General features: G+C 40.9%; 1 protein-coding gene across 4 annotated transcripts in view; it reads left to right on the top strand.

The window, feature by feature from the left end:
- Positions 1-19,196, top strand: part of PCDH15 (protocadherin related 15) — a 358,337-nt gene extending 339,141 nt beyond the window's left edge. Inside the window, exons 31-36 of one of the 4 annotated variants that reach the window (XM_068416519.1) lie at positions 9,803-9,824; positions 11,055-11,093; positions 12,766-12,839; positions 13,681-13,813; positions 14,585-16,054; positions 18,642-19,196. In XM_068416519.1, the coding sequence (XP_068272620.1) occupies positions 9,803-9,824; positions 11,055-11,093; positions 12,766-12,839; positions 13,681-13,813; positions 14,585-16,054; positions 18,642-19,196 (2,293 nt within the window). Of the gene's footprint in view, positions 1-832; positions 839-3,846; positions 5,261-9,802; positions 9,825-11,054; positions 11,094-12,765; positions 12,840-13,680; positions 13,814-14,584; positions 16,055-18,641 lie in introns of those variants that run through there. The other 3 variants (XM_068416522.1, XM_068416521.1, XM_068416520.1) reach the window with 3 other exon arrangements.
- Positions 19,197-19,502: the final 306 nt, after the last annotated feature.

Here is a 19,502-nt window from a genome sequence, read left to right as displayed (position 1 = left end):
ACCACGTGAGATCACATCTGTATGCTTACACGTACAGGGAGGTGCCCTGCTGGATAAAATTCCCCGTTTCTTTTGTATTTAACTAAATTTCTACTCAAATTAATGATTCACTTCTACTAATTTTACTGGCAGTGGTATAAAGCTGATTAGCTGTGGGAAATCGATATCCCAATGGAAGAATCTGCATTTTGTACTGATTAATACCTTATGCTAAACCCAGAACAAGCCTCCTTGTGCTGGGTTTTTACCTGCAAAGATTTTTTTTAAATATTTTAGTACTGCAACATATAGATGCAAATTTACAGATTTGCAGTATTGACTTTGAGGCTTAGATTTATATTCATTTTGACTCAAAATAGTTTTCATTGCACCAAAAAAGATGCCATATTTGCAATATTTTCTCTCAGATGTCTCTGCATGCAGCTATACAGATACACTCATATCCATCACGCTAAGGAACTGATGAAACATAAACTAGTAAAAAACCATAGGAGATAAATTGAAATCCTTAGGTTTTTAAAGACAATAACATGCTTCAATAAAAATAATTACAAATTATCTTTTTTTTCCTGTCAAGTATTTGATTTCAAGGCACTGGTATACCTTAGGAAGTAATTATTTGGAAAATACTTTTTATTAACATTTTCATGAATTTTAGTGCAATATTTCCTGTCTTTAGTTGTCCTAAGACAGTCATCTTTCATTTGCGGTGCTGCCTTGTGTCTTGTTTTCTTAATTTGGTGTTTATAGCAAATGAAATGGAACTGAGCTCTTTAGTTTTCAATCTGCCTTGTCTCATAATTGTCATTTTTCTCTGTCTTTGGATACATAGGCATCAGTAAGTAAGCTCATTTCATTGTCTTAATATTTGTAGCTAGTAGAAACACTAGTTAATTTTCCTTTCAGTAATTCCCATTAAACCTTGCAATCTGCAGCTCATATTTTAGTTACCCATTGAGCAAGTGCAGCAAAGACATTTACTGTGAAGTTTCGATACTTCTATGCTTCTTTATCCTTTTCTTGGAAGTAGAGATGAAGGATGATTGCTGAACTTGAGTGGTATTATTTCTAAAGCCAAATAGTCCTACTGCCTTAAAAAACAAACAAACAAAACCAACACTGAGTGCACGCACAGAGGTTTGGTGTCAGTTCAGGGATTTAAGACCTCACAATTGGACGCAAGCAAAATCTTTCCTGTCTGCTATTTACAATTCCTTGCAAGGCAGGTACACTTCTTCAGCTTACAGAAATGCGCTTCAAACTGGCGAGCTGATGTTTCTCAGTGAGTAAAATACCTATCCGTAAACAGAAAACGATTGCTGGATAACATCATCCTTGAGAGGCAAGGAGAGAACTGAGAAGCTTTTGAAATAATCTGTTCCAGTAGCATAAAGGTTATGTCATCTTGCATGAGCCTTCTACTGGAGGGTTTCCTTCAAGTTCAGAATCATTTCTTTCTCTCGCCTCTGAATAGATTGAGGGTGCTTGACCAGCCTCGAAGTACGCTGCTTTAGAATAAAGAATTAGTGTGAAGTCAATTATTTTTCATACCTAAAGGCAAGCCTTAGACTTACTGGGTTTTGGAGAACTGCAGTGCTTGGGGAGAGTTTATTCACTGGCGTAACCCTTCGTGGCTTTGCTGGGTGTTATTCACAAATGGAGAATGATCCCTATGCACTGATTCTTCTCCTCGGTCCTCTCGGGTCCCCGTGACCATTAGGAAGCTGTAGTTTCTCTCTGTGAGTGATCTCCCAGGCAAACCAAGAAGGAAAAGTTAGGAAGGAAATGTGTTTCATTACTAAATACAGGCCTTTAATACATATTAAATAACTTAGAGGAGATTTAATATCTCTTAATTAACTCCTATCCAGTATCTAGTTACTCTAAATTCTCCTCCAGTTTTGCTAGGGAATATTTAACCCTAAAGGTTAAATTTCTGTTAATTTAGATTTGCTGATATTGTGTGAGATATGAAAAAACACCACTAAAACCGAGGGAACAATCTGACCAAGAGCTCTAAAACCTCATCTTCCAGCATTCATACAATCATGTAAATATGTAATTTTTCCCCTGTTCCTTTTGTTAATAAAGGCTAACCCTTTTTTCTCTAAAATCTAAAGAATATGACTCAATTTTTGTTAGAGACAAGACTTAGAATCTTTAACTTAGAAGGTTTTGTGAAAATATTGGACAGCTCTAAGTCACTAAAAATAGTTTTATATGGTATTTTTGATTTTTGTGTGTGTAGAAGTCATTGCTACTCATGTTATACTTCAGCTGCAGTTGCTTAACTGCAGAAAATAGGAAGGTTTTAAGTATGGCGTTCAAAGTGGAGTACCAGTATGAGGCAGAGGTAGGGCAGGTACAAAAGCAGAATGTAAACTTTATACCCCATTTCTCCCATAACATCCCCTTGTGCTATCATGTTCTCACCATACCCTGTCTTACAGATATATGTAATATTTCAGAGAACTTTTTAGAGTGGGTATCTTCTTTAAGACTCTTTTTTGGTTCGTTGGTTGGTTTTTTTGCATCCCCATGCTCAACAGCACGTCTGTTTAGTTACAATAAATTTGCATATGGCAGCAATGGAAATGCATTGATTCAGTCTCGTTGCTAACGAGGGTGATCTTCTCTTGGAAAGGATAAGGTTTTTAGCTCATATCAGACGTTGGCCAATATATTAAGTTTGTCACAAGTTGGGGGAAATAAGTTTATTTTCAGCCTCAGGTAAGCATTGTTTAAAATAGGGCTCTAAGGGCACGCTTTTCTAGCTGGCAGTTTGGGGATATTGATTTTAAAATACTATTTGTCTGAAAATCTGCTCAGAAGTTTGCGGTATTAAAAATAGTTGAGAAAAGTAGGTTAATGAGGCAGTCGGAGGTGCTAGATGAATTCCAGAAAATGGTGAGACACACTACTTTTGGGGTAGAAATTCAGTGTAATCCAACTGCAGGGGTTTTTCACTTGGCTTAACGTGGTGCAGAGATGAAATTCATACACATATTGATATTTCTGCGTCAATATGTGTCTTGTAAATGCAAGAACCAGTGCCCAGCTTGGCAATTCTTTATGAATCAGTCTCAGAAGGATGGTCTGAGTACAACATGCATCTCAGCTGACTGGCTTCAGCTCCCATTGAGTGACTCACAGAGACCCTACAGGTCTACGCTTCAGGTACGCGTGGGTACACCTCCGACTCCTCCTGGGGCTGTGATTTCAGGCTCACCGTTGGCTCGGACTACAGGTCTAGTTGTGTGTGTGACCTGTGGCCAGTCCTTGAAAGGCAATGCAGGCACACTTAAACACTGCCTAATCACACGTGTGTTTTATAGAATAGCAGAGGTTTGATGCACAATTATTAGCGAATAGCTTTAACTTAAAAATCCCTGTGAATATTCTGTGCTGGCTGTGTGCACAGCGATGGAGATGCAATTATACACACATGCACTATACATACCATGATTCCATATTATCTCGTAGAGAAACTGTATCACATAACTACGTAGCGTTGATGTTTTGTGTCACTGGGGAGATAGGGTACAGTACTGACTGATAATTTTGAAATCTAAGGGGTTTTTTTAAGATGTTAACTTATTTTTTAACTTGCTGAGTAGCTGAAAAGTTGATTTTTCTTCCTCCTCAAGTTCTTCTCCCCTAAAGAAGTTGTAAAAGTAAATGTCTTGCCCAGTAGTCTAGTAAATGTGGTCTTTCTGTTGGGTAGTAGTAGTTTGCTAGAAGTAATTTAATGGCTCTGATTCATATCATAAGTTCTTTTTTTCTCTTTCATAAGTGTCTATGTCCATGCATGTTTCCTCACGTGTGATTATCTTCTTTTCTTTCAAGTCTTTTTCTTCTCTACCATTTCCAACAAAGCAGGGGAAAAAAGTCAGTCTTAGAAGAAGGAGACCGTCAGAGAGTTATAAGCAGCTTTGCATCCCGTGCTATTGAGGCTCACAAGCAATCTAATATCAATGGATCATTGAACAAAAATCTCCCCAAATCTTCAAGTAACATTACTTTTTTATCTGATGAGAACCCATTAACTACTCAAAACCCATTATATGTGGAAGGTGTCACTCAAAGTCCCGCTGCTGCTGGGTTTCTACGGAAAAGAAACGATACTCTAGATACTCTTTCTCCTTCAGGACTAGACTTGAGAGATGCCTCCTTGGGAGGCAGTCACCGTGCATGGACAGTACCAGCTCACATTACTAAGAGACACGCGCCTGGTTCTCTGAGTAGGCCGGTTCTCGTGGACCCCATTGAGTGGCAACAGGAGAGACTCAAAGCAGAGACTGAAGGACCTGAAAGTCGACATAGCAGTGCTGATATTAGCAGTCCACTATTTCAAAAAATAAGCAGCCCCAAGTTAACTGTAAAAGAGAAGGCAAGACAGTTTGAGCAGCAGGCTTTGCAGGAGATGAAGCAAGTGAAATCCATCCCATCGCCAACACACAGCATCTGTTTCCAAGGAGAGGACGTTCTAGAGCAGTCTCCTAAAAGTGCGGTTGCTTCTGCTTGCCTTCGCTCTTCTCCTCTGTCCTCTCCAACACCTTGTGCTGAAGTACTTGAACCAGAGGCTTCCGTGGTCCCCTCTGTAATCGTCACTCGCCACAGCTATCCTGAAGAACTTTCTCCTCCACCAACTCGCAAACCAACTCCTCCGTCTTTTAGGATAAAGAAATCAGTTTGCCAAAGTTTTCTAGCTCCTCAGGCCAAAGAAGTTATAGAAAGCATTCCAGATCCACCTAAAATTCCCCCACCCCCACCTCCGCTGCTGCCACCTCCGCCACCTCCGCCACCTCCACCACCACCACCTCCACCACCACCTCCACCTCCACCCCTTCCTCTGTTGCCACCACATCCTTTGCCTCCACCCAGAGTTTCTCTTTCTTCTTCTTCATCCTCTCTTAGCACCCAGCACCTCTCCCCTCCTAAGCATTCAGAATCCCCTGCCAAACAGCCAGCTGTACCACCACCGGCCACAGTGCCAGAGCTTCCTCCCCGTAGGGAGCTGAAAGGTATTCTTAAAAACATTCAGAATTTAGCGGCGATCGAAAGGTCTGTGGCCAACATGTACAGCCAAATAGACAAAAACCACGTTCTGCCCAAGCACGTTTCTAAGCCCAAACCGGCTGAGACAGCAGAGCTGCCAACTCCAGAAGCTGCAGCTGAGCACAACCAGCAGAATGGCAACGTGAGCTGTGTTGTGGAGGAGCTTGAGAAACGCTTTCCGTCTCAGTCGACAGCACTGTAATATTTACGGGTGGATGTTTTCTGCATGTCACAGTTTGAGTGAGATGACTGTAATGCAGCACATGGTATCTGCCTCAGACTCTCTAGAAATTCAGACTTTTCCCCCTCTCTGGTGTATATCACTACTTAGTCCTAATCCCAAATTGAGAGACGTCGTCTTTCTGGTTCACTCGGCAATTTGTAATGTCTATGAATTCTACAAGTTTTTCTCTCAGAGCTACATCTTATTGTTCTGTGATGCTGGTTCTTAGTCTGTTTACCAAAAATTCGTGGGGAAAACTGTCCATTTTTACCCAAGGATCAGTCATAGACAGCAAAGTGCTTGATCCTGCTTGGTGTTAAGCAGCCTTCGCTGTAGGTAATATCAGTAAGAGTGATTTTTCTGCAGCTGTAATTGGAATCTCTTGCTTTGTCCATAAAATGTACCACCTGGGAGGAATCTTCCTGTCAAATATTGGATGTCAAAGCAAGCCAGCACTGGTAGTAAGCAGGCGCAGCAGCAGCGAGCAGGAGTTACTGCTTTGTATTCCGTGGGAGATGGCGCGGTGCTCTGCTACGCTGGCGTGCTTGCTTTCAGCTCACGTTTGCACCTCCAAGTCAGAAGGGTTTTCTCCTGGTTTGTCAGTAAACCTGGCTGTCTTCCCTCCTGTTACCTCTGTTCTGCCTTCCATTGTATTTTTTTATCTTGTTAACTGCATGTTAAAAGTTTTTATTTTGTAAATTTCTTTAATGTACAAAGCATTTGTGTGGTTTTTATTTTGCATGTGCATGTTGTTGGTGTCTCTCTCTAATTTTCATGCTAGTTTGTGTTTAATTTTTTGTTTAATTTTCATCTGAAACATCTCGCTTATCTTAAATTGTAATAAAGTCACTGATTAGTGTCACCAAGTGAAGATTTTTCAAGTACTTGTAAAAAAATCCATGTAATATGGATTTACTTACTGGCTTTTTTGCTCACAGTCATCTTAATCAGACCTTTACATCAAATATGTCAATTATAATAAATTAGCTTGTCCTTCGCAAAAAATGGTAAGTAAAAGCAGCTTTGGCATTTAAAAGAATGTTAGTTTGGTTCAACTTGCAAGTTTCATTTTAGTATTTTGCCAAATTTCAAAAAAATTGTGTTTAAAATGACAATTTTTAAAAACACTGGGAAAGGCAAATATTACATAGTACAGAAAACTAAAATCCCAGTTCTGTATCAAATGTTGTAATTCTGAGCAAAAAGGTAATTATTTCTTTATCAGACTGTCTAGAGATACTCAGCATTTCCATGGTGCTTGGCTTTTTCTCTTTTCTCTCTCTCCTTTTTTTTGTTTTAAATCTGCAGTTAGGACATGTATGGATGCTTCAGTCGGAAACTGCTGAAGGTAGTTTCTCTTTTCTTTGTCCCAGAGCCAAACTCCGTGAACTTCATCACACAAGTTTCGCTGATACATTAGAATTTTTCTTTGCTTCAAACTCTTGTTGGCTAAACTGTAGTGCCAAGGCACACAGAGTAGCTCAAAGGGGGAGGGGAATGATTATCGATCGTAGCATTTTTGCTGTAACAGAATCTGTGTAATTTATGAGATGCTAAATTCTCCAAGAGTGGCACTACTGCAGCACCAGCAGCAAATTGTCAAAGTTTAGCAGCTATTAGGTAGAGAAACTTTTTAAGAGCCACAATCAGAAGATGACTTACATTTGTACTTGCTTCTGCATGCCTGCCGTGGTCCAGGCGTGGAGACAGTGGGACAGGGAAAGTGTGCAGAGATGAGCATGAGAAATTATTGGGCTAAGTGTGTTCAGAGTGGATCAACCCTTAAGACAGATGTTTGAATTTAAGTATCCAAATGCACTTTAGAGCTTGTAGACCTATAGCAGATGCTTTTTTGGAGTTCATTACATCACTAGTAAAATATTAGACAAATATGACCTGGTTTTGCAGTGTGTAGCGTCACGCAGCAAAGTTGCAGGTGTTTTGTAACTCACAGCATAAACTCCAGAGGTTTTATTCGGCGACAATTACTTGTGGCATTCCTTAAGCAGAAAGAAAGGACATCAGGCAGGAGCTCCTTTTTAAATATTTAGTTTCATCGGTTTCAGAAGAGTCTGTGGGCGCCATGGTAGTCGCTAACGAGGAACACCTACTTTCTCATTCTGGAAACCTTGATTAAGTTGGAAAGTTTACAAGACCTAGTTTCATTTTGCCTGGAATGAATGCAACCTTTGTTCTCCTGCTGGTTTTCTGAATAGCCTTTGTTACAAAAATCATTCCATTAGAGCGGGAAAAAAACTGTCCCAGTAGTGTATATTTTTAACCTAGGCCAGGGAAGTTCTGTCCCATGGAGATGTCTGACTGCTGCTGCAGTTCTGCTGCACTACAAACTATTACAACCAATATATTGGTAAGAAGTTGAGCATATATAAGCTTATTGACCCCCTCTTCAGGTTGTCTGAGTTGGTTAATTAGGGTCACATCCTTTCATCAGCAGCTTGACTGGGTTGAGTTCTGAGCAGGAGCACGTTGCGTCAGTGGAGAGCACTTTGCCAACCCGCCTGTAAAGCTGAAATGGAGCAGTAGTGGATCATTACTCAGGTCCCTTCCAGATTTCCTTCTCCTCAGTTCCAGCTATGAACTGCAGGAAACCTCCATTTTAAGAGTCAGGGCAAACTGAGAAGCAGTTGCCTCCTCTGAGTAGTATCTGTAGTATTTGGGGTTTATGATGCTTTTGCTTTTAGTATGAAAACAGATATAAAGTCTGAAATAGCAGATGCCTGCTGGGATGCCAGTAATTGGGAAAATTGTTGCTTTAGGCAAATCACAGTCCCTTTAACCTGTGTTAGCAATACAGATCTGTGAAAGGCTGGCACATTTGGTACGTGTAAATTCATTGCTGTTTTATCTTTCCTGTGAAGTACCAGCAGCGTATACTAGCTGTCATATTATCCTACATCATCGTAGGCACTATGGCCTTGCTTCCCATTTTGCATTGAAGATTTCTCTCTTGACTGACTGCAGTGAAGTCTGGCTGACAATGTTTATCCAGGAGCCAATTCCTCCCTCGGTGGAGAGCTTTAATTCCTTCCTGGAAACAAATGATGTTGTTTTGACCTTTGCCTTTTTGTCAGAATAGATCCTTGTGCTGTATTGAGTGAATCAGTAATTTTTGTCTTTTGGGGGCTTTATTTTTCTTCTAACCATGGCCATGCAAAACCATAAGAGAAGTATAAGCACCTCTCAAAACACATCTTGGTGCTATTTTTAAGAAAGTTGAATTCCAAATTTAATTAGCATTACTTATAGTATGCTTTTAATCTGCAACATAGTGACTACTCGAGAGCAATTAAGAGTAATAGGCTTACTTCTCCTCTGTGCAACGCAAGACCTTCTTTATCTGGAGATTGTTGTAGGCAACACGGAAACTCAATCAGTGTTCCTCAAGTGGGCTTTGAAAAGTCCCAGATCATCTTTTGATAATAAATCTTCATTTCAATTGTTCATTAGTTTTATACTATATGGACAACAGCACTTATTTAATGCTGATAATCAATTCCATGTGCTGAATGTTAATAGAAAACTTGATAGATGGTGATATTAAAGAATTAAAAGGACTTCTACTCTGTTCTTCATTATTTACTCAAGTGTAATTAAAGAATTTCCCTAGACTGCTCTCTGTGTGCTAGGTTAAGATCAACATAATTTTAGGCATTTACCCTTTTCTTCTTAAAAATAAAAAATCCAGGCTTATCACTAATAATAACCATGCTAGGACCTAAATTGCTGTTCCCTAGTTTTGTCTAAACCATTTTAATTTTCTGGCACAAAATGTGGAAACAGAGAACTTGGGTAGACATTAAGTGCATTTGTCATGCGTATGAATGGCTCCAAGAAAATGAATTAAAACAACAAGAAATTTCCAGTAAGATCAAAAGCACAAAGCCTGTGGCAAAATAATCATCGATAGGAAGAATAATTTAACTCCCCCCACCTGCAGAGGAAATGTGTAATTTTAATAATAACGTTGTTACAAGAAATTAGTAGTAGAAGCTCCAGGCCAATTTCTAGCAAGTCCTGAGTGGACACAGAAAGTCCAGAAGTAGAAGAGAAACTGTTTCCCTGCTTAAGCAGATGTGTGAAATAACAGAGTCTCTTTGTAGATGGTCCCTGAGACAAGAGAGAAGGTGACTGGGCTGGGCCTCTCTCAGGGGAACGCCAGGAAAGCCAAACACAGCATCCTCCCCTTTCCCATTGCTGAGTTCCACTGGGTGCACTGGCTCTCTGGCTTTTGGGGATTGGGGATTTCTTCTCATCCATTCGCAATCTCAAGCAAGAAAAGATCCCAAAGATTCACTGGCCTTTCGCATGCAATGATTTGTGTGTCCAGAGCAAATCTAAAGAAAAACATATTTTGTATTGTAGATATGTATTTCTTTTCTTGCTAGTAATATTTCTAATCACATTACCTTTTCACCTCTCTCCAGAAAGAATGGCAATATGCACCTTTATGTAGTCTCACAGAAGTATACTAATATTTGTTTTTCTTTTTCTGACTTCTAGGCGAGGATACGCACAGCAAGAGGTAAGGCTGTTCCCCATTTGTGTTTAAAATATTAATTACATCAACATACTTGTTCCCATACAGCCTGTGTTGTGAAACGCATTGCTGCTGGATGTTTTAGAGGCCAGAAATAGAAAGTGGTTCAAGTGGTTCACGAGGCATAGATTCATTGGGGGGCTAGTAACCATCGTGGCACGAACGTAACCTCCAGGCCAGGAGATTGCTGCTTGACAAACTGCCAGAACAGTTTCCCTGTTGCAAGCTTTCTGTTGTTCTGCTGTGGATTTTCCCCCCTTTGTAGAGCTATTTTGTGTCTCTTCATTCAAATACAGAATTTCCCCATCTCTCAGGGTTTGGTTTTAGCCAAGAAACTTGGCTGAAATAGTGCCACCAAGTTCTGGGAGGAGTGTGGGGACAATGGTACTGATTTTCCTGAGTAAATCTGATCCTGATTTACAAAGCAGCAAGTGACGTGCACCAGTCTGTCATTTGCAGAAGACTGGAGCTGCAGAGTAATTAACAACACGCCTACCAAAAATGACCCGTGTTTAGCTGTGACACACCTGAGAGGAGCCATATTGTCCTGTCGGTCCTCTCTGTGCAGCCTCCCGGGGGCTTTTCTCTCACGCCAGCGTGCTTGTCTCACTGCGTGCTGCACACAGAAAGAAACCACACGTAAGCTGTAGAGAAAACGAGTGAGAGAATCCTTCACTGTCTGACTGGTATTGTGAATTAAAATGTGTTTGTGGTTGCAAGATACTCAGGTAAAAGTCACAGAAGTCTATAAATACAGATCGAGAATTAAAGCGATGGTATTGCAGTAGAAGCTTGGGTAAGAAATTAAATCCCTTCAGGTTATTAATAGCTGGATCACAGGCTTTACTGCAGATTCCCATAGATTTGCTTTTTACCTGCTGTGGATAATTTTTTGTCTGCCATTGTCTCCCTGCTGTCTCCGACACAGACCACACGATAGTTCTCTTGGGCTCTGACAGAAGTTCTTGAGTTAAATAATTTAGAGCATCACCACACAAACTGGGAATTTGATTTTGTGTTAAGCAAAAGAAATAGCAGACTGTGAAGTGATTTTACTGCATTAGGTGCTTAGCAGTGTTCTACGTCTCTGGTGACTGCCGTACAAAAGGCTCTGAAGGCCCTGTGTTCTTAGCATTTCTTTCCAATCTTAAACACAAATGACCTGCACTTTAATTGTTGCTGCCTAATTAACCCATTTCTAATTTTCTTTTGTAGCAACAGCAGTTGCTGAGACCTTCTCTCCTCAGACCAGAGGTACCCCTATTTTTCATTTATTAATTATTCTATAACTTTTTAGATGGCTTTTACATAATTTCCTAATAAAAACTTGTCGGTCTTAGGTAATTTTTCCCCCCGACTCTTTTAGATGAAAAGGAAAGTCTTGACGACGTTACTGCAGTTATGTTATTTTAATTATATACCTTAAATTTACTGCATCTCGGTATTTTCCCCTTGAGCATCTTTCAGTTGTGACTTCATCACACAGACTGAAAGCTTTCCCAGTTTCGTGTCCAGGTTCACAGACAGAATAATTTCCTTGCTGTCCAACCACAATCTATTTTTTCGGTCAGTCGACTGATAATTGATTACTGTGATATTGATGAACTAAGCAGTTGGCCTGCCAAGGTAATGGAAGCATTAGCACACTGCTGGGAAGTGCAAAGGCCGCTCTGGATTATGAACCCAAAACTTTCTATTTCAAGTCTTTTAGACCTAATATTGTTTCCCAACTAAGCAACAGAGCAAATGTAGCTTTTGTACGACGTTGCTATCGATGGTATTTTTGTGGTACAGAATGGTGGTCATTTCTGTGGTCACTGTAAGTAATTACAACGAGATGCTCTGACACAACTTCATTGGACAGGAGAAAAACCTCTAGGAAGCCGTGAGATAGAGACAACATGCAGTCCCTTGCCAAAACCCAGGCCCTGGTGGTCTGTGCTGATACCGTAGTTCAGAGGTATTTCCACAGAGCAACCTGATACCAAAGAGCCTGTGAAAGGAGCTTAAGGACACTCCGGCAGTTTTGTAGGATACTTAGCTTAGTCCAGCGCTGCTCGTGAGTCCAGAGGAGGGCGACCAAGCTGGTGAAGGGTCTGACCTCCGAGGAACGGCTGAGGGAGCTGGGGGTGTTTAGCCTGGAGAAGAGGAGGCTCAGAGGTGACCTTATTGCAGTCTACAACTACCCGAAGGGAGGTTGTAGTGAAGTGGGAGTCGGCCTCTTCTCCCAGGCAACTAGCGATAGGACAAGAGGACACAGTCTCGAGCTTTGCCAGGGGAGGTTCAGGTCAGACATTAGGAAGCATTTCTTCTCAGCAAGGGTCATTAGCCATTGGAAGGGGCTGCCCAGGGAGGTGGTGGAGTCACCATCTCTGGAGGGGTTTAAGAAAAGACTGGACATGGCACTTAGTGCCCTGGTCTAGTTGCCATGGTGGTGTCAGGGCAATGGTTGGACTCGATGATCCCAGAGGGCTCTTCCAACCTCATTGATTCTGTGATTCTGTGATTGTTGATGGTTGAGAAAACATTAAAAAAGAGACCTGACAAGCAATGTAAGTAAAATAGCCCTCATCTTTCAATGCAGCCTTTTCCTTTGAGAGAAGCGCCAGAAGTGACAGGGTGTTTGCTGTGAGTCCAGTTTACTGAGTGAGGGTTTTGCGCAGGATAAGAGGCAGGGTCCCACAGCAGAACAGGGTCTGCATTTAACTCACTTAGAACAGTCACTCCCAGGCAATACAGCAGGGAAGGGGTCATTTAAAGCTCTTGTTGGCGTCTCCTTATGGTTCTTGACAGTTGCCAATGTTCCTTAAATTATTATCATTTTTTATTTTGCTTGTTTGCATTTTAAGATACTCTTCTTTGCGCCTTTTTCATCAGTGATTGCTGTGTATAATGCTGCATTCAATCAGTGTTTCTCTTTTGACAGGAGTTAAGCATGGAGTCTGGAATTGATCCAGGGCAGGAATACTATGGGCAAGATTACTACAGTTATGAGCATGGGTATATTTTCATTTTTCCTATATATTTCTGAAGTTGCTGCTTTTCCAGGCCGCTGCTGTTTATTATTACAGCATCTAATCTGGAGGCTTTCCTTCACCTCGGGATTACTTTAACCTTTGTGTCCCCAAAGGCGTGCGCTGACAACAAAACTCTCTTTAAAAGTTAAAGAGGTGTTGTGTAACTCCCTGCTTCTTTAGGAATCTAATTATTACGCTGCAGAGTGTATACCCCATCTGTCATGCTGGGTTTATATTCACTTTTTTTTTTTTGCGTATATCTGCTGTCTTGGAAATTAATTTCCATCATCTCCTGCCCTTCTGTGGCTCCCCAGCATGAGTTCAGTGACTGACACTTCCTGCTCAGTTTCCAGCCACCATCTGGCCTTTTACATTTACCTAGAAAACCATCATCCTGCCGCCTTCTGGTAATGGCCATCTGACTGCAAGCACTTGAGGGGTTATTGCTGTTCTTCCAAGCTTGCAGGGATTCTCCAGAACTGATCCCAGGCAACCTGCTTTTTCATTCCCCAATTTAAAAAGAGATATGTCAAAAAATCACGTTCCTGGAAAGAAGGTCACTGCACTTGGGGGATTTTTGACTGATCCCAGAGACCTGGCAATTCGGGTTGCCCTCCAGTTGGAACGGGCTTACAGCCAATTGCAATAGGAAGAGGTTTTGGATTGTGTTACCGCTAAGCAAAAAAATAATCATCTTCTCAAAGGTAGAGAGAAAAGAGAGCAAAGAAATTCTTCTCTTCTTTTGGATGTGAGCGTGTGTATTTGTTGCTGTGTGTGTTGACACGTTGGTGCACGTTATGAAGAGACGATGGTGTTTTTGCCAGGTATGAACTGCCTCAGTACGGGAGCCGCCGCCGCCTGCTGTCTCCTTCGGGGATGTACGATGAGTATGGGGAAGTCGTGGTGGAGAGCGATGGTGGCTACTACTACAGCCCACATGGATCGACAGCAGAAGAGGTAAGCGTCTCTGGTGTGTTCGTTCTGTCTCTGCAGCAAGACAAAGGACCATTAAACCTTGTCAAATGTATTTTGTAACTGATCAAAATATTGTGTTCTGTATAGACCAAATAAGCAGCTCTTCCAGTGCTAATCATTGTTTGACCTTCTGGTGACCAGTAAAGTTTGTGTCAGAACCTCTTTCCCTTTTCTAGACACAAAAAGGAATTGCAAATTTTCTTTTAAAATCTACGTCTTTTTTTCTCTCAATGTAGATTTCTAGTCAAAAAGAAATCCACATAGCCTTGGGTAATTCCATTTTATGTTGTTAACTGAATGGGGTATTACTAATATTCAGCCTATAGCTGGTGATTTTCCCCTGAGAAAAGCAGTCACCTCAGCTCATTTATCATAAAGTTCACAACTGAATGTAAAGAAATTCTAAAATGTCAGTGGCATAAGTTGACATAAATGTTCATTTTTTTTTAAATCTAATTTTCAGAAATACTAGACTCTTAATCCATCACATGGCTTTTAATTAAATGAGAAGAGATAACATTTCTGAGCCAATATTTTTCCCCATTGCAGAGTAAGGTAGTTGTGCACTTGCAGCCTATTCTAAAAGTAAAACTTTCCCCATAACTTTGGTAAAAAGCTATTCTAAAACAGGTAAGTTAGTCTTGATGCCGGGAAAAAATGTTGCATTTGTTCCTACTGACTTATTTTAGGGTACGAGTTTTCACAATAACTATCTTTCAAATTGTAATCAAGTTCCATTTTCATAATTTGCAGGGCATGAGTCAAGGCAGAGGTCCTTCAAGCAGAGGTATAAGCCAGAGAGCAGGGGCTCAAATAGAAGGTAGACCTTTAGGTGGTGGGATGGATCTAAGACATGGTTCTGGAAGAGCATATAGGACCAGCCAGGGAAAAAGGAAACTAAAAGCAGTGATGCATTTAAGTCGCGTTGTAGTCAGTGCTCACAGACCAGTAGGAAGACCTGAGTCTGCTCATTCTCCATGGAAGAAAGCAAAGATATTCCCAATGATTCTGCAGAAAGTGAAAGGCGGTAGGAAAGATTCCAGTTATGCCAAGTTGATGTCAGCTCGCCAAGCGGACGGTGAGAAGAGCATGATTATCAGGGGAAGTTACTTCCAGAAATCGACAGATGACAGACCTTCAATGAGAAAACTAAATCATGTGTTAAAACGCATTAGTGTCTCCGGAAAATTTCAAGAGCCCATTAGCAGAGATTCAGTGCCTGCAGAAGGAAAAGGAGAGGAAGAATATGAAAGAGATGAAGCAAAATCAGGAGTTTCAATAAATATCACAGCAGAGAGTGAACACGAGGATAGTGACTATGAGAAGAAGAAAAAGGAGAGAAGAAAATACACTTCAGATGAATCATCTGTGAAGAGTAGTAGCTCTGGCTCGGAGTCAGAGGATAAAGACTACTTGAAAGTAACTCTGGACCAAGATGAAGCCACTGAAAGTACCGTGGACTCAGATGAAGAAACTGGGCATGATTTGGGGGATTCTGATGACGACTCTGGATCCAGCTCTAGCAGTGAATCGGAGGAGGACTTGTCTGAAGAGGACGATGATGAGGAAGACTCTGACAGTGATGAAGATAGTAGCCCGTCAAAGAGCTCATCTACGCGAAGTTCGTACAGCAAATCGGGGACTAGTGAGTCCAGCAGCAGCAGAAGCACTGAAAGGTCAAGTGTAAAAAGTAGGGGAGGTAGCTCTCGTGGCAGAGTGAGGCGATCCAGCCAGAAATCAAACATTAGCTCTAATGCATCAGGTAGTGACAGGGACACGAGCTACAGGAGAACTTCAGGATCCAGCTATAAGAGCAAAACCTCCTCTGCCAGCCTTGAAATAGAAGACACAATAGAAGAGGTGTCAGAAGAAGATGAACACGTGGATGTGGAGCAAGCCAGCACAAGCCCCGATGAGACAGACGATAACTCAAATAAGGCAGTTTCTGAAACATCTGCCAATGCAAAAACTGCTGCTACTGAAGAAGACAAGAGAGGAAAATCAGCTATTAATGGTGAGGATAGCGTGGATGAAAGCACAGAAGAGGTTGATACAGACACTAGTGACAGGGAGGAAACTATCAGTAAGAATGAATCTTCTTGCCGAGAAAGTGAAATCAGTGTTACTTCCAAAGGCACTGCAGGGGCACAAAGCACAGGTAGTGCCACTTCTGGTAAAACTGCTACTTCTGCTGGTACTGAGAATCAAAGTTCTGACACCAACGTGGAAAGAAAGAAAACAAGAAAAAAGGTGTCCCAGGAAAAGAGTCAGTCTCAGTCAGATGAGACCCTGGATACTGCTGTTACGGAGTCAGAGACGACTGGTGATTCTACATCCTTTTAAAAGGAGTGACAGTAGGTGGACGTTTTGCAGTAAGGAGTGCTCTTGTTTGCTGTGCCTTCTGTGTGGTCTTTCCTAAGCAATACACACTTGCCTAGAGACAGGCAAAAAGAAAATGTCAAAGCTTCTTGCTTCAGCATTTGAACCCTGTATGCTGTCTTAGGGACAGAACTATAGAAAAGCAGACTAACGTAATTCCTCCGAGAGACTACTGGGGTGTACTTGGTGGCTAGAGAAGGAATAATTTTCATCGCACAATGGCAGGAAGGGGTATTTCTTTTTCTCTGCTGATTTCAATAATGTAGTTAAAGAGGCCTTGTGTTGATTCTTAGATGTAATCCTTTTTGCATTAGGCACATTGTGAAGCAAAGTAACACTGCATTTTGCATGAGCTGTGATGGATAGCTTGACGAACCTGATGGCTCAAACCTATTAAGGGCCCTATGGTCATGCAGGTTATGTCTGTCCCAAAGTGGAACACTGCAGGAAGGAATAGAGGCAAAACATGGAATTCAGTGAAGAACAGGAATGGTGATGAGAGTGAAAAGACTTAGAAGTCACACGTGGTTTCACCTTGCGTTACCCTACGGTACAACATTTGCTAATCTTCAATGAGTTCTCTGCTGTAAACATTAGCCCTGTTTGCAGGGAGGGCAACTGAAGTTGCAGCAAAGCAGCACTCCCAAAACTGCAGAGTATTACTAGCAGAGCTGGGATTAAACTGTTTCTGGATCAGGAGATTCAGGTTTCAGGTACCAGTGATATACAGGGTAGGAATGGAGAGGTAGGTGTACAGAGTGAGCCAGTATTGGCTTAGTCTTGTGAGTACTTTAACAAATTCTGGCGTATGCACCAAAGCTCTGCCTGGAAGTCTCTGTTAGGGGAGAGAAAAATGTTTCAATTTTTAAGATACTTGAGCCTGCTGCGGAGTTACCCTGGCAGGACAATTGGTGTTGAGCTGCAAAGCATGATACTAACTTTTCAACTACTGTCTTTAATTCCAGTTAAAACATGAACTAGATTTATGATCACTTACCTACTTTTTTGTATTCCCGTGTAGCACAAAGTTGTAGCTGCACACAGTGTTTTAACATAAATCCCATTTAAACTAGTCAGTCTTTTCATCCACCTGAATATATCTGTGTGAAGAAAATAGTATGTCTTTATCAGGAACAACAGAATAGGCCTCTAAGTAATTTGTACAAAGTGTAACTTCTCAAAAGCTTAAGAGTAATCATCACCCGTTTGTACCTCACATGATTTTCTTTCTCTAAGAACTGGCTTTTCTTGTGTGCATGTGTATGTGTTGCAGTGGGAGTTAAGTGTGATGGTCTCTGCTGCCTTAGTGAAATAACAGTGTTTTCACTATTAATTCAAGAGTGATAGTAGCTTGTTTCAGTGTGCTGCAAGGAGGCATTTGTTTTAAAAAAGAGCAATTATAAATTAAAATAAGTAATGGGTTTTGTGTAATCACTGTTCGTACAAAGTCACGGCAACGTGGAAATTGTTTGCGTGGACTCTTCAAAAAATATATAAATTCTATAAAATCTAAAGTCTCATTTCTCCACCATCTTCCATGTAATAGCAAAGCATCTCCGTTGATTCCACTAGATTGGAACTGGCACAAAGCCTTATATCAAGCGTTTCTTTTTTTAGCCGGACTATTTTACCAACGTCGTGCCTGAGAATTTCCCTTGTGTAGGTCCCGAGATCTTTCTCTGCTTGATGTGTTGTGCGTATAAAACAGAGATGCTCAACGCCATTTCTGCACTGAATTTACAATGTAGTAATACTCTGGAAGAAAACTTCTAAGACCTTCCTAGCATTTATCTGTTAGTATAGTAGTTTCTTAGAAGTATCACTTACACGATGGCTTCATCATCAGTGCCTTCCAGTTTCTGTTAGAGGGGTAATTAATCTAGTTGGTTTTCATCTCTTTGGAAGAGAGTCTGAGACATTGCTTTGTCAAAATGTGACTGGCTTACCAATATCGTGATTTGCAGAAGTTTTCTTTCAGAAAGTGATGCCTCTGTTCTCAGGGTTCTCCAAAGAAAGTGCACTATGGCTTAACAGGAGCACAGCTGAATGTGTCTTTAGAAAAAAAAAATAAAAAAATTAGTCCCTACTTTCCAAACCTGAAGAAAAACATCACAGTTTTTATATACTATCTATCTGACTTGCATTACGCAGTTCACGAACTATAATGCGTTTATCCTTCTTACAACTTTTTAGTACAAAGAATTGTTTGCATGTTGAAGCATTAGCTATATATGAGTGGCATGTAGTGATAATCAAAGCAATTAAGAAATATCTGTGTACAACCTAAAAGGAAGGGTACAAAAGACCAAGTTAATAAAAATTCTTATGAGTGTCTAGATAAAAGACAAGACAAATAACAGATAGAAAAAGGGCAGGAAACTGTAAGAAATAGTGCTGAGATTTAACAACATTTCTATTTGTTGTCAAACAGTGGGCCAGAAAGAAAAGGATCAAGTTGGTAGTCGACCCGGAGTATGAGACCAGCTCCACTGGAGAAGACAGCGCTGCCGATTCTAGCCAGAGGAATCGTCTTAATAACCCGAGTATTCAAAACAACATCAACGGTAACATCTACATTGCACAGAACGGCTCTGTTGTCAGAACCCGTCGCGTTTGCCTTGGTAATAATTTAAAAGTCACATCTCCAGTGAGGCTGGGGAAACAATTCAAGAAACTGGACAAGCTTGCAGTGACACACGAGGAGAGTGTCCCACTGAACACACTGTCAAAGGGACCATCTTCTAGTGATAAAATGAACACGAGACCTTGCAGTGTCTCATTTGCTTCCTCTACTATAGGGGCTGAAAATACAGTAACAAAGCCGGGGGGCTCCAAAATGAAAAGCACAGAAGAGCAAGAATCGGTCGTTGATAATGAGGACGTCAGAGAGCCCTTGGAGTCGCACAGCGAACACACACAGTCAGATGAAGAGGAGCTCTGGATGGGCCCTTGGAACAACCTTCACATACCAATGACAAAACTGTGATTTTATTTTTTTTTTTATTTTAATTTTTACTTCAGTTTATAATAAACTGCGCTTTTTATTGTCACTGAGGAAAAATGTATGAAATTTGTATTGTGCACATACGTTGTATACTACAAACGACACGCTTTAAAGTTTGAAAACAAAATTTGCACTCACATTTGTACCAATTAATTGTCCTTCCCCACAATTATTTTGACAGGCTCCCACTTCACTAAACAATACTTCATTTTAATTAATTAGGTTTTTTTAATCTTGATTTGTTGTTTAATAAACAGTGAACTACTAATAAATGCACAGCAACATTTG

The sequence above is a fragment of the Nyctibius grandis genome, chromosome 20 (genome assembly GCF_013368605.1).
Source record: "Nyctibius grandis isolate bNycGra1 chromosome 20, bNycGra1.pri, whole genome shotgun sequence".
NCBI lineage: Eukaryota > Metazoa > Chordata > Aves > Nyctibiiformes > Nyctibiidae > Nyctibius > Nyctibius grandis.
The sequence above is the reverse complement of the archived record's forward strand: the minus strand, read 5'-3'. Positions and strand labels throughout refer to the sequence as shown.